Source organism: Hippopotamus amphibius, chromosome 8 (assembly GCF_030028045.1).
Source record: "Hippopotamus amphibius kiboko isolate mHipAmp2 chromosome 8, mHipAmp2.hap2, whole genome shotgun sequence".
Taxonomy (NCBI): Eukaryota; Metazoa; Chordata; class Mammalia; order Artiodactyla; family Hippopotamidae; genus Hippopotamus; species Hippopotamus amphibius.
The window spans coordinates 4084728-4106482 of NC_080193.1; the positions used below are offsets into that span (position 1 = coordinate 4084728).

Genomic DNA, 21755 nt, shown 5'->3' on the forward strand with positions numbered 1-21755 from the left:
TTCTGTGTTCATGAGCCTTCCTGGGATTGGAGAAGGGCCACCTAGTGCCCTGTGCTCCAGGTTGGCCAGCCCTTGGTATTCACTGGGAGGGGCCAGTCACTGCTCGGAGCTTTCTGGGTGTCCATGGATCCCTTTGGGTCCAAGGTGCCAGAAGGTAGGTGCACATTCCAGCCCAGAGACTTTTCCTCTGTGAACCTGCTTCCTCATGTGTAAGCTAAGAGTAGAAATTGTGGAGGTTTCCTCCCAGGCATGTGTGGAGGGTTCAGTGATAACGCAGAGACTCACTAGTGTCAGGTGTCTGGTAGGTAGAGTACTCAGCAAACACCAACCGTGATTGTCATCACTTCCTGTTAGGGTCAGTCCAGGAGGTAAAAGCTAGGGTCTGAAAGATCTGTGGGGCCTGAGTTGAGGGTACCTAGCTTTACCTTGTGAGCTTATGGGCAGAGCTGCCAAGGACCCCCCCATGTGGCTTTGCCAGCAGCCTGACTTGTAACCCTGGCTGGGCCACCCTTACAGCCTCCTACTTGACCCTGGCACTGCTTTTGCAGAGGCCCAAGGGGACATGCCCTTGCCTGGGTTGCTGGTGCCTCATGTCAGAGCCAAGGCCAAAATCTGGGGCTTGGGATGGTCACTCACCCCTTCCCAGGTCAGGCAGGGAGATTCTGAATGCCCCCCCCCAGGGTACTCCTATGGGCTGAGTGCTGTCAGGAGCAGGGCCCAGGGTGGGAAAGTAAGGGTTCGGAACTGGGCTCTTCCTTCCCCAAATCTAGGCACCTGAAGGCCTTGGCCCTCAGCTCCTCACTCTATAGAAGTGCCCAGGCTCTACAGAAGTGTTTTGGGCACTGTCTTCAGACCCAGTCTGTGCCAGATGAAGGCAAGAGCTTGGGCGGGCTCTCTGGCTGAGGGAGTGGAGAGCCCAGGGCTCCTGTCTCACAGCCCCACGGTGGGTGTACTGTGGGTGTCAGATATGTTCCACACTGACATGCTTCGTGGTGGAGGGGGAGGGGGTGAGGGAGGAAGGGGGGTTACTTCCAGAGGCAGGGTCAGGGCCTCTGGAGTCTGCAGCCCTAGGGAATAACTTGGGCCTGCCTGGGTGCGTGTGCATCCCAGGGCCATAGCAGTGGTGCCAGGGCAAGGCTGGAGAGCGGGCCCATCAGATATGGAAAAATCCCCGGCAGTCATGCTGATGTGGAATTTTCCCCATTCCAGAGTCGCCCAGTAATGGCGGGGGCAGTGGGGCTCTGACATGGCTTATGCCCCACTGAGTGGCCGGCACTGCCCACAGCTGGAGCTGAGCCTTCCCTGCTCCAGGCGGGCATTAGTCCCCATCCTTGGTCCTGCTCCTCTGGGGTGAAGGAGGGAAGCCTGGGACTGGAAAAAGATCCTGAATGGGGCACCTGCGTCCTGACAGCACTGTGCTCAGCCCTGATGGGCACCCTGGAGAAATGGGGTCAGCCAAGACCTCCAAGTGGTATGACCACCCCTACTCCTCTCATCCACATTTCAGATGCCAATCATGTGTCCCCAGTTTGCACTGACTGTGGAGCCGGAGGCCATACTTTCCACTGAATACAGTTAAGCAACTAGTGAAGCCTCCTCCCTTTTCCCAGAGCTGGGCTGCCCTCACCATCACCACGCCACCCCGTTTCCCAGGCACCCTCGAATCCCCTCCGAAGCTGCGAGCTCGGCCGAGCCACAGGGTCCGGCGGCGGGACAATGGCCCCGTTGGCACATCCGAGACAAACGCGCCTTGTTGGGCCAGCGGCGGGGGCGCGACGCAGCGCCCCTGCACGCTGAATGCGGCTTCTGTGCGACCCGGGCCGGCGCGGAGGGGCGGGGAGGGGGCCGGGGCCCGGGGCGCCCATTGGCCGCGGCGCCAGGGGGCCGGGCCAGGCTGGCGGCCGCACCTGGCCGGAGCGGGTGCGGCGGCGGCGGGGGCGGGAGCATGGTCCAGGCCCGGCCGAGCGGGGGGACCCGGCGGGTACGCCCCGCCGCCTTAGTAAGCGCCCGGGCGGCGCGGCCCCGGGGCCGAGCCTGCACGCTAAGGCCGAGAAGGACGGGGACAAGGTACGTCCTGGGGGCCCAGCACCCACCACCAGCTTGAGCCCTGCCTCAGTCTACACTCTGGGGTCCAGGCCTGCGCTGCCCGACGCCCAGAACTGGGGCTGCGCGCGCCAGACTCTAGACCTGAGCGGTGAGGGAGCGCTGGCTACATCTCCAGGGTCCGGCGCCGGTCCTGGCTGACAGAGGGTGGGAAGGTTGGGAAGGTTGGGGCCTGGGGCGGGGTGTAGGGGAGTGATTGCCCGGTCCTTGATTTCTTCCCCAGGCTCCCATTTCCAGGGTTTACCCAGTCCCTGGACTTGGGGTGGGTGGGGCTGGAGCGGGGCTGGAGCTGGGAGTTCATTAATCATTAATCTTGGACAGGGCGCCAGAGCCCGGGGGAGGAGGGGCAGGGATCTTCCCTCCTCGCACCAGCCCTCCCCAGAAGAGGGGCAGTCAGAGCAGGGGCTGGGCATCAGGGTAAAAGATGGAGCCTCTCTGCGTGGGGAAGGCCCTGTCCTCTACCACTTAGGGGCAAGGCCACCAAGGAAAGCCTTGTGGGAGTGGGACCAGGACTGGCCCTGTAGGTAACCCAACAGTTCCCTTGTGTGCTGGACCAGTGCTCAGGAAGGGGGTCCAGCTTGGTCTGCCCTCCTTGGTGCCAAGCCAAGGTGCTTTGGTAACATCACAGGGCAAGGCTCTTGTCCCTTCTCCGTGGGGACCCCCCTCCCACATGCCTAGAGCAGGAGAGGTGATGTTCACACATCTGGCTGCAGTGACCCACACCAGTGGGAGGGAGGGAGCGAGGCAGGCGGGGCTGATACCTGATCACCTGGGTTGCCCAGGTGACAGGTGCCATGGAAATCCTCAGGAGGACAGTCCAGTTGGGAGAATCCAGCCTCTTCCTTTACGGAGAGGGTGACCTAAGGCCCAGAGGTGGTAAAGCCATGGGCAAGGCTGAGCCAGATCAGCCCCTGTGCTGCTGCACTGTACCTTGCCCCTGGAGGAGGCGCTGTTACTAACCCTATTATGCAAGGGGGGAGCTGAGGTTCAGGGGGATTTGGTGACTTGCCCAAGGTCACATAGTTCAAATGTGGCTAAACTGACTCCAAACTCAGTGACTTGCCTGAGCCCCCATTTCAGAACCCCAGCCTTACTCAAGATCTCTCTGCCCTTCTGGGGTCCTAGCCTCTTAGAGCTGCCATGGCTGCCCCCAGCCCCCAGCTCAGGACCCCTCCCCCGTTGCCTCCCTAGCTCCCAGCTCTGCCTGACACTCGGTGGGGTGGGCAGGCTGCTACTCTGGGAGCAGAGACAACGGAGCCCTGTTCCCAGCTGCCACCTCAGGCTACTTCCTCCCTGCTTCTCACTCAGTCTGAGCCCTGCCTGAAGGAAGCTCCCTGTGGACAAAGAAGCACACCTGCCTTCCATGCATCCCCTTGTCTGATGGGCATGGGTCTGATATTTGAGGGCATGGGTCCAATCCAGCAAGGGAGGAGTGTGTCCCTTCCTCTGGGCTTTAAGGGACTGATTGTGTCACCCTAGTGAAAAAGGCAATGATTAACCTGGGAGAAGGACACACAGATGTTGGAATTCCAGGCATGGCAGCAGGCTTGTGAAGGGCTTCTTGCTTGCCTCGGACTGAGCGAGGAATATGGACCATCCCTGTTTAGGAGCCCTAGCGTACTCCAGACAGTCAGGGCAGGAGGCAGCAGAGTGCCCATGGGGGTCAGCGGGCTGGGGTCAGGGGAATCGCCAGGTGAAGAGTGATGGTTCAGAGGAATTGGGGTTCCAGAGGGAACCTGCTTTCCTACCCGCCAGTCCCAGGGCAGAGATGAGGTGTGGCTTGGGCACCCTCAGATCTGATGCCAGAGGTGCCCAGACTTGCCATAGGACCCTAGGCAAGTCCTTCCCTCTCTGTGCCTTGGCTTTCTCAGATGTGAAGTCTGGGAGTTAGGGACCTTGGGTCTGGAGCATGGGAAGTATGGGTGCTCGGATGGGGAGAGTGGCCCTCCAGGAGACGGCACTGGCAGGTCCTGCCTCTCCTGACAGGCGGGTCTAGAAGCATCATGATAATCATCTGAGGTGTGGGCAAAGGGCTTCACATGCCTCATCCCATTTGAGCCTCACAGCGAGCACATGAGAAGGTCACAGTAACCCCATTTCTTAGGAAACCAAAGCTCAGAGAGGGGAGGTCCCCTGCCCAAGGTCGCCCAGCTGGGGCGTGGTGGAGCTGGGAGTCCTAGGCAGAGCTCTCCAGGATTAGTGAGGTGGGTGGGCAGATCCAGGGCATTGTGTATAGCAAGTGCTCAGCACCTTTTAAAAAAACCCTTATGTTTTACATATTTTTATGCAAACAAGTGCATGATATCCCTTTAAAAAACCTTTCAGTCACGCTAGAAGGTATAGATAAGGCTACTACCAACTCCCACATACTCACCTGTGGGGTTCTCAGTAATTGTGAAGCTAATAAAGAAGGGACTGGCTACTTGGTTAACCTGTGTTTTGCCACTCTTCAGTTAAAGCTACTTTGGGGCAATGCAAATCTGCTATCAGGAGGGGTGGTGATTTTTCCTGGAAAAAGCAACATTCTGAGCCTCAGTGTCCCCGCCATCACATGAACTAGCAGGTGACACTAAGGATGTCTGTTGAGGTTGCAGGTGTGGTTGCCACTTGGAACCATGGAAATACGTGACTGACCCTGTAAGATCAAAGTTTTCTGAGTCATCAAAAAACCTTGTCCTCTTCTTAATCAGCTGCCAGGGCTGGTACCCAGCTACAGCCATTCCCCCAGCCAAGTGGGCAGTAGAAACAAGTTTGAAGGTGGTCCCACAAGCTGAAGTGCCCTAGGGTGATCCTTCCCATCTCTACTCCAGCACCCACTCCAGAGGGTCTCAGAGGGAGGAAGCTTCCAGATTCTTGCAGGTCTGTCCCCCAGCACTCCTGGATGGAGGGCCAAGCCCTCGATCTGCACCTTCGACTGTGCAGCTCACACTTTCCAGCTTCTTCTCTGTCCCAGACTCCTGCTGTCTCTTCCCCCACTTTGGGACATTGCGATTCAGAGAGGGCAGCATGGCTGCCGCGGTCACACAGTGAGGTGGTGCATGGTTCAGACTAGCCACGGTTCCCTCCTTCTCCAGCCAGACTGCTCTTTTTCAAAATGGAAATACCGTTATTTTCACAGACTCTTTGTAAAACAAAATTATATGTGCATAAGTATACATATGTATGTATACATATATGTGTGTATGTATTTTTTCATTTCATTATATATTACGGACATCATTTTAATGAGTACATATTAGACCATGGGATGCTTGTCACAATATTTTTAACCATCCCCTATTGTTGGACATTTAGGTTGTTTCTATTTTTCCCCTTTTCTAAATAATACTACACTGGACATCTTTGTGCTTCATCTCAGATCTTTTGTTAGATTTTCTTCTTTGAACAGATTCCCGCAGGTAGAAGGGCTGGGTCTGAGGATGGGCACTTTTAGAGCTATAATTGTTGCTGTCAAATATGTACTCTGAGCACTATAGGAAGACTCTTTCTGCTTTACTCTTAAAATCTCCTCCAGTGTCCCCATGAAATTCTGTTCCAGCCACAGGGAACAGCCCTAGGACACCCTCACTCCACCACCTTCTCTGCCAGAGCCCTGTTCCAGTGTGCCCACTGAACAAACAGCACGGATGCCCATCAGTCAGGGAATGGTTCACAGGAGCAGTGGTTCCACAGAATGTTATGCAGCCGATGGCTTTGGAGGCCCTTTAATCTCCTCGGGGAGCTCTTCCCCTCCCTGTTCCCATGAGAGCAGGGGTCTTCTCCTTCCTCACCCTTTCCCTGGTGACCCCATCTCCTCCTCTGGCCTCAATTCCCACCTCTGTGTCCATGGCCCCCGACATCTTTCCCCCGAGCTCTCTCTCTTGTGCTCTAAGCAGGGGCTCCTTCTGCTCTTTGTACATTCTATGTGCATCTCACACATCCCCCAGACTCATTGTGTCCTACGCTGAAACCGACATTATCCCCCTCACCCTAATGCTAAACCTGCCCCTCTCCTAGCCTCCCCTACTCAGGGACTAGCTCCACCCCCAGCCAGCCAGTCACCCCAGCAGGGATTCTTTCTTCCCCTTCTCCACACCCTGTCACCCACCAAATGCTGTACATGCCATGACCTACAGATGTTTCCAGTCTGTTCCCAGACTTCTCCTTGGTCCAGGTGCCTTCACACCTGGACAGCTGTAACAGCCACCATCCAGGTGTGCCTGCTTCTCCCACTCTTTCCCACCCCAACAGTTCGTTCTCCATCCAGCAGCGTGATGGGAATCCCATCTCCTCACTCCTCTGCTGAAGACCCTTCCAGGGCTCCCCACTGCCCATGGATCCAAGCCAGATTGCTTAGCATGCTTCCTGAGGCCTGAATGTCCTGCCTGCCCTGCCCCCTTTCTGGCTGTGCTTCTAGTCTTTGCCCACCCAACCTCCGACATGCACACGTACTGGGTACTCCCAGGCAGGTTGAATATTTGTTAGTTTTTCCATTTTCCTGGGCCTTTGCACATGCTTTTCTATCTACCCGGCTTATTCTAGGCTAACAGGTGCCTTAGTTAATGCCAGCTGCTGTAAGAGATAAGCCCCAAGTTTTAAAAGGCTTAACCCAATGGCAGTTTAGTTGTCATTTTCCTGAATCCAATCAGGTGCTCAGTGAGCAGGGAAGCAGAGACCCAGGTTCCTCCCATCTCATGGCCCTGCCCACCTGCAGATCCTTAGAGACTGCCGCATTCGTCCAGCAGGTGGGAAAGGAGACTGCAGAAAAGATCTGCCCACTTAACCTCATCAGCTGTCATTCTGTTCGTATTCCATTGGCCAGAACTCAGTCACAGGAGGACACTGAACTGCAAGGGAGGATGGGAAATGTAGTTTAGCCATGTACCCAGGGAGAAAGGGAACTAACTGCGTTTGGAAATTAGAAAACACACTGCACCTTACGCCACTGCAGCCCCGGACACCAGAAAGTCTCCCTGACTACGCCCCTCCCGCCTCCTGGCTAAATCAGGTGTTTTCTCTGTGCTCCAGGAAGCCCCACCAGTGTACCCTCCATCTCAGCACCGGCATCTGTGTGCTTGCTCCTCTCTCGCCCCCAGCACGGAGAGCCGGAGCTCTGTGCCCCAGGCATCATGCGCCCCAGTGCTGGTGCTCAGTAAATACCTGTGGAACACGTCAATTTAAAACTCGTAATCACAAAAAGATGTCCTCAACCTATTGATATTTGAAGAAAAAAAAAAAAAGCAAGTTTAAAACAAAACGTGCTCCCCAACAAAGACCTCTCCCATTGCCTCTATGAATAGACAGAAAAAATGTGAGGAGGCTTGTGCTGAAGCTTTAAGCTCGAGGGATGGAGCTCTTTTCACTGTCCTCTTTATATTTTCCTGTAATCGTCTGAACTTTTGTTCACTGAGCATGTGCTGCTTTTATAATTTAAAGTTTTTTTCCGGCGGGGGCAGAACCAGCCAGAGCTGACGTCATTGACACTTGGGGAAGAGACCCCTCTGGCAGAGCTGGAGGCTCAGGTTCTGCAATCAGCGCTCCCAATCTGAAAAGCTTGGCCTCACGTGTCTCTTCTTTTCTTTTTTTAAAATTTAGTTTATTGAAGGATAGTTGATTTACAATGTTGTGCTTCTGGCGTACAGCAAAGTGATTCAGTGATACATATGTACATCTATATTCTTTTCATATTCTTTTTCCATTATGGTTTATTACAGGATATTGACTAGTTCCTTGTGCTATATGGTAGGACCTTGCTGGTTATCCATTCTATATATAATAGTTTGCATCTTCTAATCCCAAACATTTCTTACTTTAGAACATGCTTTTATTCAGGTGTTTTCTTCATACTTCTTCAAACTGCTTACTAAATATGTCACAGATCAGAGTAGTGTTTTATATGATAGCTTTTGATGAAAGTAATAAAAAGAGCCAAAGTTCTTGAGATAGTTTTTTAAAACAGTTGCTGTCATACTTTCCTCTTAACTACTGTGTCAAGATAATGTTGTTTTATCATGTTGTCTTATCAAGTTGCCCTTATCTCAGATATTAAACTCTCTTGACCCGTTTTGTTGTCATGCTGTAATTGAGATAAAAGAGGAATTTGCTTTGCATCATCATTAACTGGTTAATTAATGGTTAATTAATTGGTTAATTACTTGGTTAATTAATTAATGGTACAATATCCTGTACCATTTATATTTTAAAACCGAATGATTGTAAGATGGTAAGGCATACCTGTACAAAGTGTTAATAAAACTGGGATGTATAGGAAGCTGTTCAGAGTGTTATGTCTGTATTATAGCCAGTTTTAGGCTCTGTGTCACTTATCATAATTGAAAAGCTGGTTTCTAGCAACTTGTTTTCATGTCCAGCCTCTAGACTAATTTTATGGGAGGGGAAAATGTAAATTTCTGGAACCAGTGTAAATTGCATACAAAATTAATTGGCATTGATGATAGGATTAGAGCATTAGTTTCCATTTGCATCTTTAGAATTTCATCTTTGTTTTTCTGGATGTAAATGAATATATAATAAAAAAGTAAAAGCCTAGGTTATACCACACTGAAATTTCCCTCTCTCTTTGCCAGTTTATTTTATATTCTGCTTCTTACTTTGAGCGTCACTGGACCAGAATGTTTGTGAGGCATCCTCTAGTGTTCCTCAAATAATTTTCCTAGCAGAACTCTTATTAGATGATCACTTGCCATTCTAAAATGAAGTTTTTGTATGGTAAGTGCTTGTGGAAGTCTAATAGTGGATCAAGGCCAGCTAATAAAGAACAGTATGAAAATCAGTTGAATCAAATTAATTGAATATATACAATGCATTGTATACTTTGGCTACTAGAGTAGGGTTGTTATCAAAGAGAAAAGGAAGTGATCAAATTCCAAATAGAAATATTCAGAGCAGAATCAATACACAGATTTTCCCTTATTGTTGGCCTTGATCCACTATGACAAAAACAATATTTGGAAATATGAAATCTTCTATGTTTAATTTTTCCAAAACTCTCTATATATGTTACAGATATATATGTGTGTGTGTGTGTGTGTGTAAATAAAATATTTACATGGCTCTTCTTTACGAGCTTCCCACTCCTCCCATGATCTTACTTCTTGCCCAAAAGCTTGCACTCTGCTCCCACCTGGACGAGGTTCTTACCCCCATGTGGCACTGGACTTGTCACTTCACCTCCTTGTGCCTCAGCTTCCTCATCTACAATAAAGTGAGGGATGAAAAGGGCTCCCAGCAAAGATTATGAGGGTGCTTTATGCATGGAAAGTCCTGAGCACGAGACTGGATTGTGGTCCAGAGTCCACACTGATAAACCTGCTATTTGATGCCAGCTCTGCCCTGACTTTCTTCTGTGCATCTGTCTTCAAGCTACCGCCGCCCAGAAAAGATAAAATCTCTCTGCCTTCTGCCCTGGGCCCGGTTCAGCACTCAGGGAGATCAGGACTCTGGTCCTTTCGTCTGCTCCTTGGCTGGGCGGGGCTTTGGGGAAAAGAGAATCCAGAGCACAGAGTCAGACGCCTGCTGCTCCTTGGGTGGGGAGGAGGGGCTGGCAGCTGCTCGTCCTATGAAAGTGCTCGATGTGGGACAAATGACTGTCAGGGTAGTGGTTATTAACAATTGATGGTGATACCTGGGTCTCTAGAGCCCACACGTGGGCCATGGTAGGGGCTCTAGGCATCGATGCTGGAGGAAGGATTTGGGGGTGGGGGGGCTTTTCTGGGCACCCTCTATACATGCGCAAGGCTGAGTGAGGATAGACCTGAACCCAGCTAAGAGCAGGACGTGAGAGATTCCAGTGCCTGGGCTGAGCCCGAGGGCCTCTGGCCCCTAGAACGGTCTCTTCCTGTGGAGACCTTGGGAAGGCTCAGCATCTCTGATCGGCCCACATCCCTCGAGGCTGGTCCAGGGTGATCTGTGCCACCATCTCTCACACAGGGTGGAGGCAGGACAGGCAGGATTCTGTACTGTACTCCTTTGATGCAGGATTTGGAACTCAGGTGAAATTTCACCAGACGCGTCCTCCCAGCCCTGCTCAGGTATTCTGCCTCCAGGGGGCCTTCCAGGTTGAGTTTCTCACTCTCTGGGTTCTCACAGATTTTAGACAAACCTTGGTCTCAGGTTGTGTCTTGGCATCTCTAAGCCCTAGAGTTTGGTAAGTCTGTCTTTTGACTCTGGTTCTGTCTGCTCTTTGCTGTGTGACCTCATACAGATTGAGTTCACCTATCTGAGCCTTGTATCTTTACCTGGGGAGTGGCTAACAATGGTACTTGACTCACAGGGTGGCTGTGAGACTTAGATGTGATTGTAGGAGCAATTGTCTTCCCCACCTCAGCTGCCTCCCTGTCCCTCCTGCGGCCCTCAAGCCCGTCCCAGGCTCTCTGCAGGGCTCTGCGGCTGCTTGTGTCCTTGGCCCAAGGACGCCTGGGACCTTGCTGAGCCCTTGGATGAAGGAGCTGTCCGGCTGCTGAGGTCCAGAGAGGGTTGGGGACCACCCAGGAGGCAGAGGGCCAGGGCGACACCTGCAGGGTACAGGGACATGCCACCTGCTCTCCCCAGGGAGGGAACTCATGAATATTCACACCCGCTGAAGCATGAGGAAGCCAGCCAGCACACTCCTGGGTGTCATTGGAGCGTTCCTGTTTCCCAGTGACCACAGAGGCAGCCTGGGAGTCAGACGTGGCTCAGGCAGGGAGAGGAAAGGGGCAGCCGGTCACGGCCTGAGGTGAGTGTGTCTTCCTCTGCCCCGCGCAAGGGCCCCTGGGGTAGCAGGACACCCTGCGGCTGAGGCCTGCCTGGTGGTGATGCTCTGGGCCAGAAGGTTCACCATCCTGGGCTCGGTTTCCCTGCATGCACCCTGTGAGGGATGAGTCCTGTGTCTCCTTCGTTCCCTGGAGTGTGCTGGTCCAGCCAAACAGGAAGATTGCTGGGCCGGGCCTGGAGCCAGCCGTCGGCACAGATGGAGGGTGATGTGGCTGGGGTAACCCAGAAGGAGAGGAGTAGATGGGGTGGGCTAGGGAAGGGGGACAGTCTGCCCTGACTGCCTGGGACTGTTGCCACCATAGCAGAGGAAGGAGACTCAGGTTCTAGTCCTGTCTTTGCTACTGCTGTACTGTGTGACCTTGATGGTGGCTCTGCCCTCTCTGAGCCTCAGCCTCCCTGCTGCACCGTCTTCAAGACTGGAGGCCTGGAGGCTCAGGCCATGCTGAGATTGTCCTTGGTATCCCATGGCCTTAGACCTGGGACTGTCGGCTGCTTGCAAGCCTCGACCTTCTGTGATGCTCCAGCTGTGCACACCCTCCTTCCCACGGGCTTGGGCTGGGCCTGGGACGTGCCAGGCAGAGGCTGCCATAGAAGAATGGGAAGATGCACATTGCAGACCAACAGACCTGAGCTCGAATCCCAGCCCTGCCCTCTGCCTTGCAACCCTGGGCAAGTCACATCACCTCCCAAAGCCTCTGTTTCCCTATCTGCAAAATGGGAGTGACAGTGGAGTCTGCCTCCCAGGATAGCTGGGTGGAGTCAGGGAGCTGCTCTGGAGAAGCCCCCGTCCCAAGGGCCTGGCTCAGTAGCAGGGCTCAGAAGTGAAACCTGAGGGTGGGAAGGGCCTAGGACCCGGCACCTGGTGGGGGGCAGGGGAGGGCCCAGCTGGTTTTGAGGAAGCCAAAGTCGGGGAATGAACCAATGAACGAGGGAAGCAGTGATGGGGGTCGGGGGCGGTCCTGGGTGGGGGCCAGGAAGAGCCTGATTGGTGGTCCTGGGAGGCTGGTCTGCCCCCTGCTGCCTGCGCTGCACCCAGAGCCTCCAGCAGCCCTCCCAGAGTTCCGGAAAGTGCCCTGGTGAGTGGGGCTCCTGGGACAGGGGTGGGCCCTGGGGGGTTTTAGAGGGCAGCCGTCCGAACCCCTCCTGGTTTTAAAGTCAGAGAAACCGAGATCCACGGCCCCACTCAAGGTTGGGGCTTGAGTCTGAGGCTCCGGCCTGGCCCAGGGCTCTGCCCTCATTTCTGTTGGGACCCAGAGGAACAGGAGGCCGGTGGGGGCACTTGAGGCAGGGGGCAGGTTTGTGCTTGGTGGCAGGGGGCAGCCACTCCTGTTCGGGGGGGCCCACCCTGAGGGTGACAAAGACAGGAACCCGGGGCCGGTTTCCATGCTCTTTGAGCGATAACTACGCGCTAGCCTGCTCCGTCTCGAGAAGAGCTAGCTTCCCCATTTTACAGAGGAGAAACTGAGGCTCCTGTGGCTGAAGCACAGGCCTGGGGCTTCCAGGTGGGCACCTCCCTCTCCTGAGGCCTCTGTGACCAGCCCACCACTAGCGGACTTTCCCCACCTCGCAAGCTTTATCTATTATTTAAATACAGTAAATATGTTATTGCCTTTTTCTGATCAAAAAGTAATACATGCTCCTTTAAAAAAAAAGGCAACCCTTACAGAAATGCATAATATAGAAAACTATTCCCTTATATACCCCTCCCCCAGCTACGCAGAGGATAGCACTGTTAAAACTTAGAATACACCCCTCCAGTGGTTTCTTTCTGGGCCTACGTACATTTATCTATTACATATATAGACTTGGGGGCATAGTGTTCCAGAACTTTCTTTTTTTTTTTTTTTTTTAATTTTTTATTTATTTATTGGCCACACCTTGTGTGGCATGCGGGATGTTAGTTCCCCAGTCAGGGATTGAACCCATGCCCCCTGCAGTGGAAGCACAGAGTCTTAACCACTGGACTACCAGGGAAGTCCCCAGAACTTTCTTTTTTGACATTAGTAGATCATGGTGTGTCTTCGAGCCAGTCCACTCAGCTCCACCTTGTTTTTCTTCCTTTTTTTTAAAAGCTGGAACAGATGCCTCCATCTGGGAGTGGGCCTTGGTTTGTGCAACAGGCCCCCTGCTGATGGACACTGTTTCTAACTTTTTTCTGACCAGACTGCCATGAACACCCTTGCATGGGTGACTTTACCCAAGTGTTTTTGTAGAATAGTTGGAATTAGGAGAGCTTGTACCTTCCTCCTTTGATAGGAATACCCTCCGGAAACTCACACTCGCGTCCACCCCGACCCTGTCCACCTTGCCCACCTGAGAGTGAACAGAGATATGTCATTGTCACCAGCGAAGTCAAATTCCCTCTTGTATAGCTCCTTCCCCTGCGAACTGTCCTCCCCTGTGAGGACAACTTTCTAGGTGATAAGCAGAGAACTCAGGGACTGGGCAGGCAGGCCTGGAGTGCCCCTTCTCTGGGAAAGGTTTGTGGGTGCCTCCAGTCACTTTTCCAGGGGGAAGCATGTGGGGTCCTCCTCCAGGCTGACTGGCTGGCCTCTGGCTGCAGGGTCAGTGGTGACATGCCACGCGTGTGATCACGGGGCAGCATGCGTGACCTCTCTTGACCTCCGGGGCCCAGGGCACAGTGCAGCATGTATCACAACAGGAGTGGAAAGTTTTGGCTTTGCAGCTGAGGGGCGGTGGCAAGGCTCCCAAGCCCCAGCTCTCTGCTGGATCCCCATGGTCAACCTGAACTGCCCTCATTACAGCTCGGGCTTCAGCTCCCTGCTGACAGGGTTGCCACAATTAGACCTAAAACCTACCCCTCAAAGTAAAAACAAACAAAAAACCAGGACATCCAGTAAAATTTGATTTTCAGAGACATATTGAATAATTTTTAGTATAAGTACATCCCAGGCAATATTTGGAACACATGGATATTAAAAACATTTTTTTTTCTGTTGTTTATCTGAAATTCAGACTTACCTGGTTAACCCTGCCTGCTGGCAGTTGGAGAAGAGATGGGCATATGGGCAGAGGCCTGGCTGGCTGTGTGATCTGAGCCCTCTCTCCTTCCTCACCCTGAGCCTCAGTTTCTCCATTCGGCTCCCCTACAAACCCCATGGGCACGGGGGCCGGTGAGGAGAGATGAGGAGCCTTGGTCCCTCACTGGGCAGCTGGGAAGGGTGGCACGGGGGACAGGTGGGCTGGCTGGGCCTTCTAAAAGGTGAGGGATTCAGGCCCCAGGCCTCTCCCTGTAGACAACCCTGGCCCCAGGCCAGGGGGGACAGAGCACTGGGAAAGGGTCTTCTTTTCCTTTTTTCCTTAGAACATGATTTCATTATGAAGCCCAAAAAGGTGTAAAAAATAAACTAATGAACACCCACATACCCACCACGCAGCGTAAAAATTAAAACTGGACCAGGCAGCAGAATCTTCTCCCTGCCGCCCTTCCCCAGCCTCTCTTTGCACTGGCTTTGCCCACTGGGTCCATGTGCAGCCCAGTGTCTCTCTGTCCCTGTCTGGACCTGCTGGGGGCTACAGAGCTGGCAAAGGCAGGGCCCAATGTTGAAGGCTGCCTCTCTAGCCAGCCAGGTCTAGGGTGGTAGTGTGGGCTCCCTGGGGCCAGCCTCCTAACCCTTGCCCTCCTGTGTACCCCCAACAGGTGTCTGAGATGCCACTGCCACAGAAGAAGCGCTGGGAGTCCATGGCCAAGGGGCTGGTGCTGGGAGCACTCTTCACCAGCTTCCTGCTACTGCTGTACTCCTACGCCATCCCCCCACTGCACACTGGCCTGGCCTCCACGTGAGTGCCCCTGCTGGGCAGCCAAGGGCTGGGGGTGGGGGAGGGTTGGCTCCTGCCCTTGTGATCACAGCTGTCTCCTGGATGGCCACCCTGTGCTCTGCATCATGTTGTGCCAGGCAGAAATCCCACTGAGGGCAGAACCGCTACGGAACTCCAAGCCTCAGTGTCCTCATCTGTGAAGTGGGTATAGTCACAGAGCCTGGCATAAGAATCAAATAACACTGTCCGCACAGGGCTCCAATGGGGCCAGGCGGTGGGGATGACCTGTCCAAAAGCACTCAGCTGGCACAGGCCTAGATTCAAACTGGGGTCTGTCTGCCTCCAAGCCTGGCTCCTGGCCATGAGGCCACCCCACCTCCCTGTGCCCTTAGTTGGAGGTAGTAAGTTGAACTAGAGGAAACTGCTAATAACTGACCATCTTTGGCCTGCAAAGTTTCATGTGGTCCAACCTAACGCTAATTCATGATGAAGGTACATCGCAGTGGCCACGAACGAGACGTGTTATTGTCCTCACAGCAACACCACCAACAGGGTTCCTGTCCCCATTTCACAGATGAGGAAAGTAAGGCTAGAGAGGCCAAATCACTGACCTAGGCCTTGCAGCCTGGACGCAGGCCCATCTGGTACCCGGGCTCCCCTGCCACCCCACCCCCCAACCCCACCAGCAGCCCACTCTCTAGACCCGGGGCTGGGGGCTGAGTCCTGAGGCTCTGCCACCACTCCATCCCCAGCAGGACCCCCGAGGGCGCAGCTCCCTGCTCCCCGGCCCCCAGTGAGCCAGAGGCACCGCCCGGCCCGACCAACGGCTCGGCGGGAGGCTGCCAGCCGCGGCGGGACATCGTGTTCATGAAGACGCACAAGACGGCCAGCAGCACGCTGCTCAACATCCTGTTCCGCTTCGGCCAGAAGCACGGGCTCAGGTTCGCCTTCCCCAACGGCCGCAACGACTTCGACTACCCGGCCTTCTTCGCGCGCAGCCTGGTGCAGGACTACCGGCCCGGGGCCTGCTTCAACATCATCTGTAACCACATGCGCTTCCACTACGACGAGGTCCGGGGCCTTCTGCCGCCCAACGCCACCTTCATCACCGTGCTCCGCGACCCCGCCCGCCTCTTCGAGTCCTCCTTCCACTACTTCGGCTCCGTGGTGCCCTTCACCTGGAAGCTCTCGGGCCGCGACAAGCTGGCCGAGTTCCTGCAGGACCCCGACCGCTACTACGACCCCCACGGCTACAACGCCCACTACCTCCGCAACCTGCTCTTCTTCGACCTGGGCTACGACAGCGACCTGGACCCCGGCAGCCCGCAGGTGCAGGAGCACATCCTGGAGGTGGAGCGCCGCTTCCACCTGGTGCTCCTGCAGGAGTACTTCGACGAGTCGCTGGTGCTGCTCAAGGACCTGCTGTGCTGGGAGCTGGAGGACGTGCTCTACTTCAAGCTCAACGCCCGCCGCGCGTCGGCCGTGCCGCGCCTCTCGGGCGAGCTGTACCGGCGCGCCACGGCCTGGAACGTGCTGGACGCCCGCCTCTACCGCCACTTCAACGCCAGCTTCTGGCGCAGGGTGGAGGCCTTCGGGCGCGAGCGCATGGCCCGCGAGGTGGCCGCCCTGCGGCGCGCCAACGAGCGCATGCGCCGCATCTGCATCGACGGCGGCCACGCGGTGGACGCGGCCGCCATCCAGGACTCGGCCATGCAGCCCTGGCAGCCGCTGGGCGCCAAGTCCATCCTGGGCTACAACCTCAAGAAGAGCATCGGGCGGCGGCACGCGCAGCTCTGCCGGCGCATGCTGACGCCCGAGATCCAGTACCTGATGGACCTGGGCGTCAACCTGTGGGTCACCAAGCTCTGGAAGCTCATCCGGGACTTCCTGCAGTGGTGACGCCCGCCCGCGGAGGAGGGCCGGGCAGAGGCCCGCTGGCCTCCCCCGCGGCCCTCTTGGTGCCACCCCAGCCCCCTGGGGTGAGGTGGGGTTGCTGCAGGGGTGCGTCCAGCCAAGGACTGGGCCCACCGCACACAGGGCCTGAGATCAGTATTTGACTAATTTTAGTTTGTTTTGTTCTGTTTTTTAAATTAAATCCCCTTCCCTCCAAAAAAGAATGTTCTATTTTCTGGCTCCCCTTAAAGGGGAGACTTCAGAAGTAAAATAATTTGATGCGTTTTTGTTAATCAGCCTCAGTGGTGCTGACTGGCGGGGCCCTGGCGTGTGTGTGTGTGGCGGGGTGACTGGTGGGGACTGGGGAACCCGAAGGGAGCATGATGGGTGCCTGAGTGAGTGTATCCGTGGGACAGAGCCCAGTGGTGTGGCAGGGTTTGGTGTGTATCTGTCACATGCTGAAGCCCTGTGTGGTTGAAGGGCTCCCATGAGCTCCCAAGACCTGGAAGACTGTGTGTGTGTGTGTGTGTGTGTGTGTGTGTGTGTGTGTGTGTGTGTGTGTGTGTGTGTGAGAGAGAGAGGGAGGTGGGGAGCGCTTGGTGGAGCAGTGAGCAGGAGGCCCTGGGCCCAGGCTGAGGGTTCCTCATGCAATCTCATTAATCCTCACGATAATCCTCACCTTTGAGGTAGGCACAGTTACTATCCCATACTGCACATGTGGGAATTGACCTTCTGAGAGCAGGAGGGAATTGCTTGAGGTCATGTTGCAGGATGTATCAGACCCAGTACTGAGCCATCTCCCCAGGACCCCAAACCCTTTCCACAGGCAATGTCTGTTCACCCCATCCCTGCCTGCTCCCTCTCCGCTACTGACCACTCCGGGCTGCCTCACCATCTGCTTGTGCTCCAGCCCTGCCTAAGTCCTGGGTTTCCCCCGTCCACCCTGGGGTTCAGTTTAATTAATCCAAAAAACGTTTGGTATTCATTTGATGTCTGTTGCGCATCCCAGGCTTGAGCTGACCCTGAGCAGACAGCAGTCAGCCTGTTGGCCCAGGCTGGAGCTCATGTCCAGAGAGCAACCAAGGCAAGTCAGGTGTGATCAACTAGGGTGGGGAAGTGTCAGCTCTAACCACCTGCTTCCCTCAGCCTCCCCAGGGGGACAGAGGCCCTTCCTCAGGTCTCTAACCAGGAGCCAGCAGCCAGATGTGAAAGACAGAAAGCACAGCCAGGAGATTCTTTGTTGGAGACCTGTTTGTTCCAGGTTCCAAGTCAAGAGCTTACATACCTTATCTACAACATCCTAGCTTTATAGACTAAAGCTCAGAGAGGTTAAGTGAGGTACCCAAGGTAGGGTCAGATATTTAAAGCCAGATCAGTCAGCTAGACCACTCAACCTCCCTGGGCTTGAGTCAGTCTTCCTCCTGGGAACGATCTTCTGGTCCAAGGAGGGTAGGAAGGAGTTAGGGTGACCGACTGTTTCATTTTCCTGGAACTGTGATGGTTTTAGCACAAAGTTCCCACATTGCAGGAAATGCCTCAGTCCTGGGCAAGCAGGATGGTTGGTCAGTATGGGACAAGTTTGACCCCACCAACCCCCTGGGACCACTGCCTACACCCTCATAGTTTCCTTGTGGCAGGAAATTAGCACACCCTTGGAGTCTTTGTTTAATTCATAGGGAGAGAAATAAGCAAAAATAAATAAATAAAACTGACAATAGCTAAGACTCTTTGCAGGCAAAGATGTAACTGACCCCACATTTATCAGAGAATTCTCCCTCCTTTTATTAATCAAAGAGATGTGATTCAGTGCAATGTGATAACTTCCTGGGTTTGTGGAACCCCATAATTCTATTTCCTGGGATCCCTAAGGGCCTAGAAATGCCAGTAATAATATTATATATTATTACATTATTTATTATTGTTAATGTTGGCACTTTTAGGTCCTTTTGGGATCCAAGAAGAACAAATATGGCAGTTAGTAAATGCTAAGGACATAAATTACTCCATTAGCATTTACTATCTGCCACGTTTGTTTTAAAAGCATTATAGTTATTAAGTCATTCATTAACATAGTTAATATATTGAGAATGAGTAGTTGCCAGGTACTGAGCGACCACTCTGTGCCCAGCCTGTGCCATGTGGGAACATGCACAATTCCCTTTGCTCCTCCAGGGAGGTGGCTGACAGAGAGGTGACACAGAGAAGCAGAGCAACTAGCCCAGGATCACCCAGCCAGGCAAGCCATAGAGGCAGGATGCAAACCTAGGTCACTCAGATGCCAAGGCTGGTACTTGTGGCCTCCAGACCTTCAGTGCTATTCCAGTTGGCCACCTATAGCCTCAGGACTGAGGGCTTTTCCATGGCTGCAAAAGTATGAGGTCTCCAAGAGCCTCTGCAGCGGTAGCCTTCAGGAACCAGACTGCTCTTGCTACACCTGGACAGCAGAGGGCACGATGGTACGAAGCTTAGTTTTGGCCAGTTCTGACATTCCTGGCCAGTGGGGGCTGGGGGCAACCATCTGTAAACCGGACACATGAAAGTCAAGGCAGGGGTCAAGGCTGCCTCCTGGGAGAAATGCAATGAAACCGCATGTTCCTCTCTGTTATGGGTTGAACTGTATCCCCTAAAAAGATACGTTGAAGTCCTAACCCTCAGTTCCCTATGACTGACGTTATTTGAAAATAGGGTCTTCGTACACATAATCGAATGAAGACAAGGTCATTGGAGTGGGCCCTAATCCAGCATGGCTGGTGTCCTGATAAGACGTGGAAATGCCGTATGAAGACACAGACGCACAGGGACAGAGCCACGTGAAGACAGGCAGAGGCTGACATGATGCAGTGACAAGCCAAGGAACGCCAAGGGTGACGGCCACCTCCAGAAGCTAAGAGGCAATGAGGGATTCTGTCCAGAGTTTCAGAGGGAACATGGCACTGCCTACACCTTGATTTCAGACTTTTAGCCTCCAGATCTGTGAAAGAATAAATTTCTGTTGTTTTAAGCCACCCAGTTTGTGGTACTTTCTTACAGCAGCCTCAGGACACTAACACACTCTCCTGGGTCAGGTGTCTGCCCCTCACCTGAATGCCTCCTTACCTCCCTCCCCCAGGCTCGCCCCTAGGAGCCACCCTCAACTGTTGAGGCCAAAGTGTCCACCTGCCAGAGGGGCCAGGAGGGGTCTGAGAGACCCCCAGAGGCATGAGTGAGGGTCCCCAATTTGGGGTTCAGAGATGTGAATTTGAGAGTTGACTTTGCCAGTAATAACTACGAGTGGGCTGAGTTACCTGCCCTGTCTGGGTCTCAGATTCTTCAGTTTCCTCCTGTAAAATGGGGAGAATAAGATCCAGGTTTTCCAGGGGACTTCCCCAGTGGTCCAGTGGTTAAGATTCCGTACTTCCACTGCAGGGGGCCCGGGTTTGATCCCTGGTCGGGGAACTAAGATCCCACATGCCATGCCTTGCCGTGTGGCACAAAAAGAAAAAGAAAAAAAAAAGGAATGTGTCACTGAAAAAAAAAAAGATTCAAAAAAGATTCATGTTTTCCAAATTATATAACTGATAAAGTTTGGAAATTTAGAAAAATATAGAAATATATAGAAAAAGGGGAAGTTCCCTGGTGGCCTACTGGTTAGGATTCTGGGCTTTCACTGCCTCAGCCTGGGTTCAGTCCCTAGTCGGGAAACTGAGATCCCTAAATTGAGAAGCCAAAAAAGAAGAGAGAGAGAGAGAGAGAGAGACATATAGAAAGAAGAAAGAGGAAATCCTGTCACCCAGAGAACTACTGTGAACTGCTGTCAATATTTCCTGTCTTTTCAAAGAAGTACATTTTAAAAAATGGGTTCAAAGCATATTACAGTCTTTTGTAATCTTTTTATTCACTTACCATGTGATAAACATTATTCTATTTTGGTAAAGTCGTAAATTTAGATTGTAATATTTTTACTATTGGGAAGAAGTCAGCGATGAAGATCCTTACAGATAAGTCTTTGTATACATCGACAATTTTTTTCCATAAAATAAAATCCTAGAAATGAAGGTGTTTTTCCCTTAAAGGAGAATGCACATATTAGGACTCCTGACACCTTTTACAGTATAGCATAGATCAGAGTTTAATTTTACCAGCTGCATATGAATGTGCCCGTTTCCCCACATTTTGCCAACCTTGGGCATTAACAATTTATAAGATTCTTTACAATGGAAGAGTATAAAAGCCACCTTTATAATGGAAGTGATATTTATTATTGTTTTACATTGAATTTCTTTTATCACTAGTGAGGTTTTGCTAATTGGCTATTTTAAGTTGTTTTGTTTTGTTTTATTTTTGTCTGCATTGGGTCTTTGTTGCTGCATGCAGTCTTTCCCTAGTTGTGGCGAGTTGGGGCTACTCTTTGTTGTGGTGTGCAGGCTTCTTATTGCAGTGGTTTCTCTTGCTGTGGAGCACCGGCTCTAGGCCTGCAGGCTCAGTAGTTGCAGCTTGCAGGCTTAGTTGCTCCATGGCATGTGGGATCTTCCCAGATCAGGGATAGAACCCTTGTCCCCTGCATTGGCAGACAGATTCTCCAAGTTTTTGTTTGTTTTTTGCCTCCTTGTATCTCTTGCCCATTTATTAGAAAAGTATTCTTCATATTGATTTATAAGTGCTCTTTACATATTATGCACATTGACCTTTTCTGTCATATTTGTGGCAAACATCTTCCCCAGTTTGTAGTTTGCCTATTATCTGTGATTTTTGGCTTAGTGTTATGTTGTCACATTTGGGGTGCTTTTCCTTCATTTTTTTTCCTGTTGCTTTCATGCTTCAGTACCCATACCCATCCTAGCATATGTTGGGTGTTCACCTCTGCTTTCTTCTACTTTGTTCTCACAATGCTCTTATTCCTTTGTCTGTGGACTAAACTTGGCTCTCTCAGAGCAGCATTGGGGGAGGGGGCTGATATAAGCTTGCCCCCGGTTCTGAGGATGTTGGAGCTGCAGGAGCTGAGGGTAGGGACTAACTGGAAGGCTGAGTTCAGTCTCCAAGGGGAAGGGAAGCCCAGATTAGAGCTAGCCTGTCCTCTGCCTCGAGCTCCAGGAGGCACTGACCTGAGACCCTACAAAGACAGCCAATGAGGGGATTCTCTGGCAGTCCAGTGGTTAGACTCGGCACTTTCACTGTTGAGGGCCCTGGTCGGGGAAAAGATCCCACAGGCCTCATGGCACGGCCAAAAGCAAAAAAAAAGATGTCCA

The 21755-nt window shown here is 52.8% G+C and overlaps 1 protein-coding gene across 2 annotated transcripts; it reads left to right on the forward strand.

Annotated features, from left to right (window-relative positions):
* The first annotated feature begins 2004 nt into the window (after positions 1–2004).
* On the forward strand, positions 2005–16823 carry GAL3ST1 (galactose-3-O-sulfotransferase 1). Of its 2 annotated transcripts, none has more exons than XM_057746436.1 (3): positions 2005–2067; positions 14519–14658; positions 15393–16823. In XM_057746436.1, exons 2-3 carry the CDS (start codon positions 14528–14530, stop codon positions 16534–16536), a joined length of 1275 nt encoding a protein of 424 aa, XP_057602419.1. In that variant the 5' UTR covers positions 2005–2067; positions 14519–14527; the 3' UTR covers positions 16537–16823. The 2 variants fall into 2 exon arrangements, with proteins under 2 accessions (XP_057602419.1, XP_057602418.1); XM_057746435.1 differs by lacking the exon at positions 2005–2067 and adding an exon at positions 10756–10819 and having other exon boundaries at positions 15393–16536.
* Positions 16824–21755: the final 4932 nt, after the last annotated feature.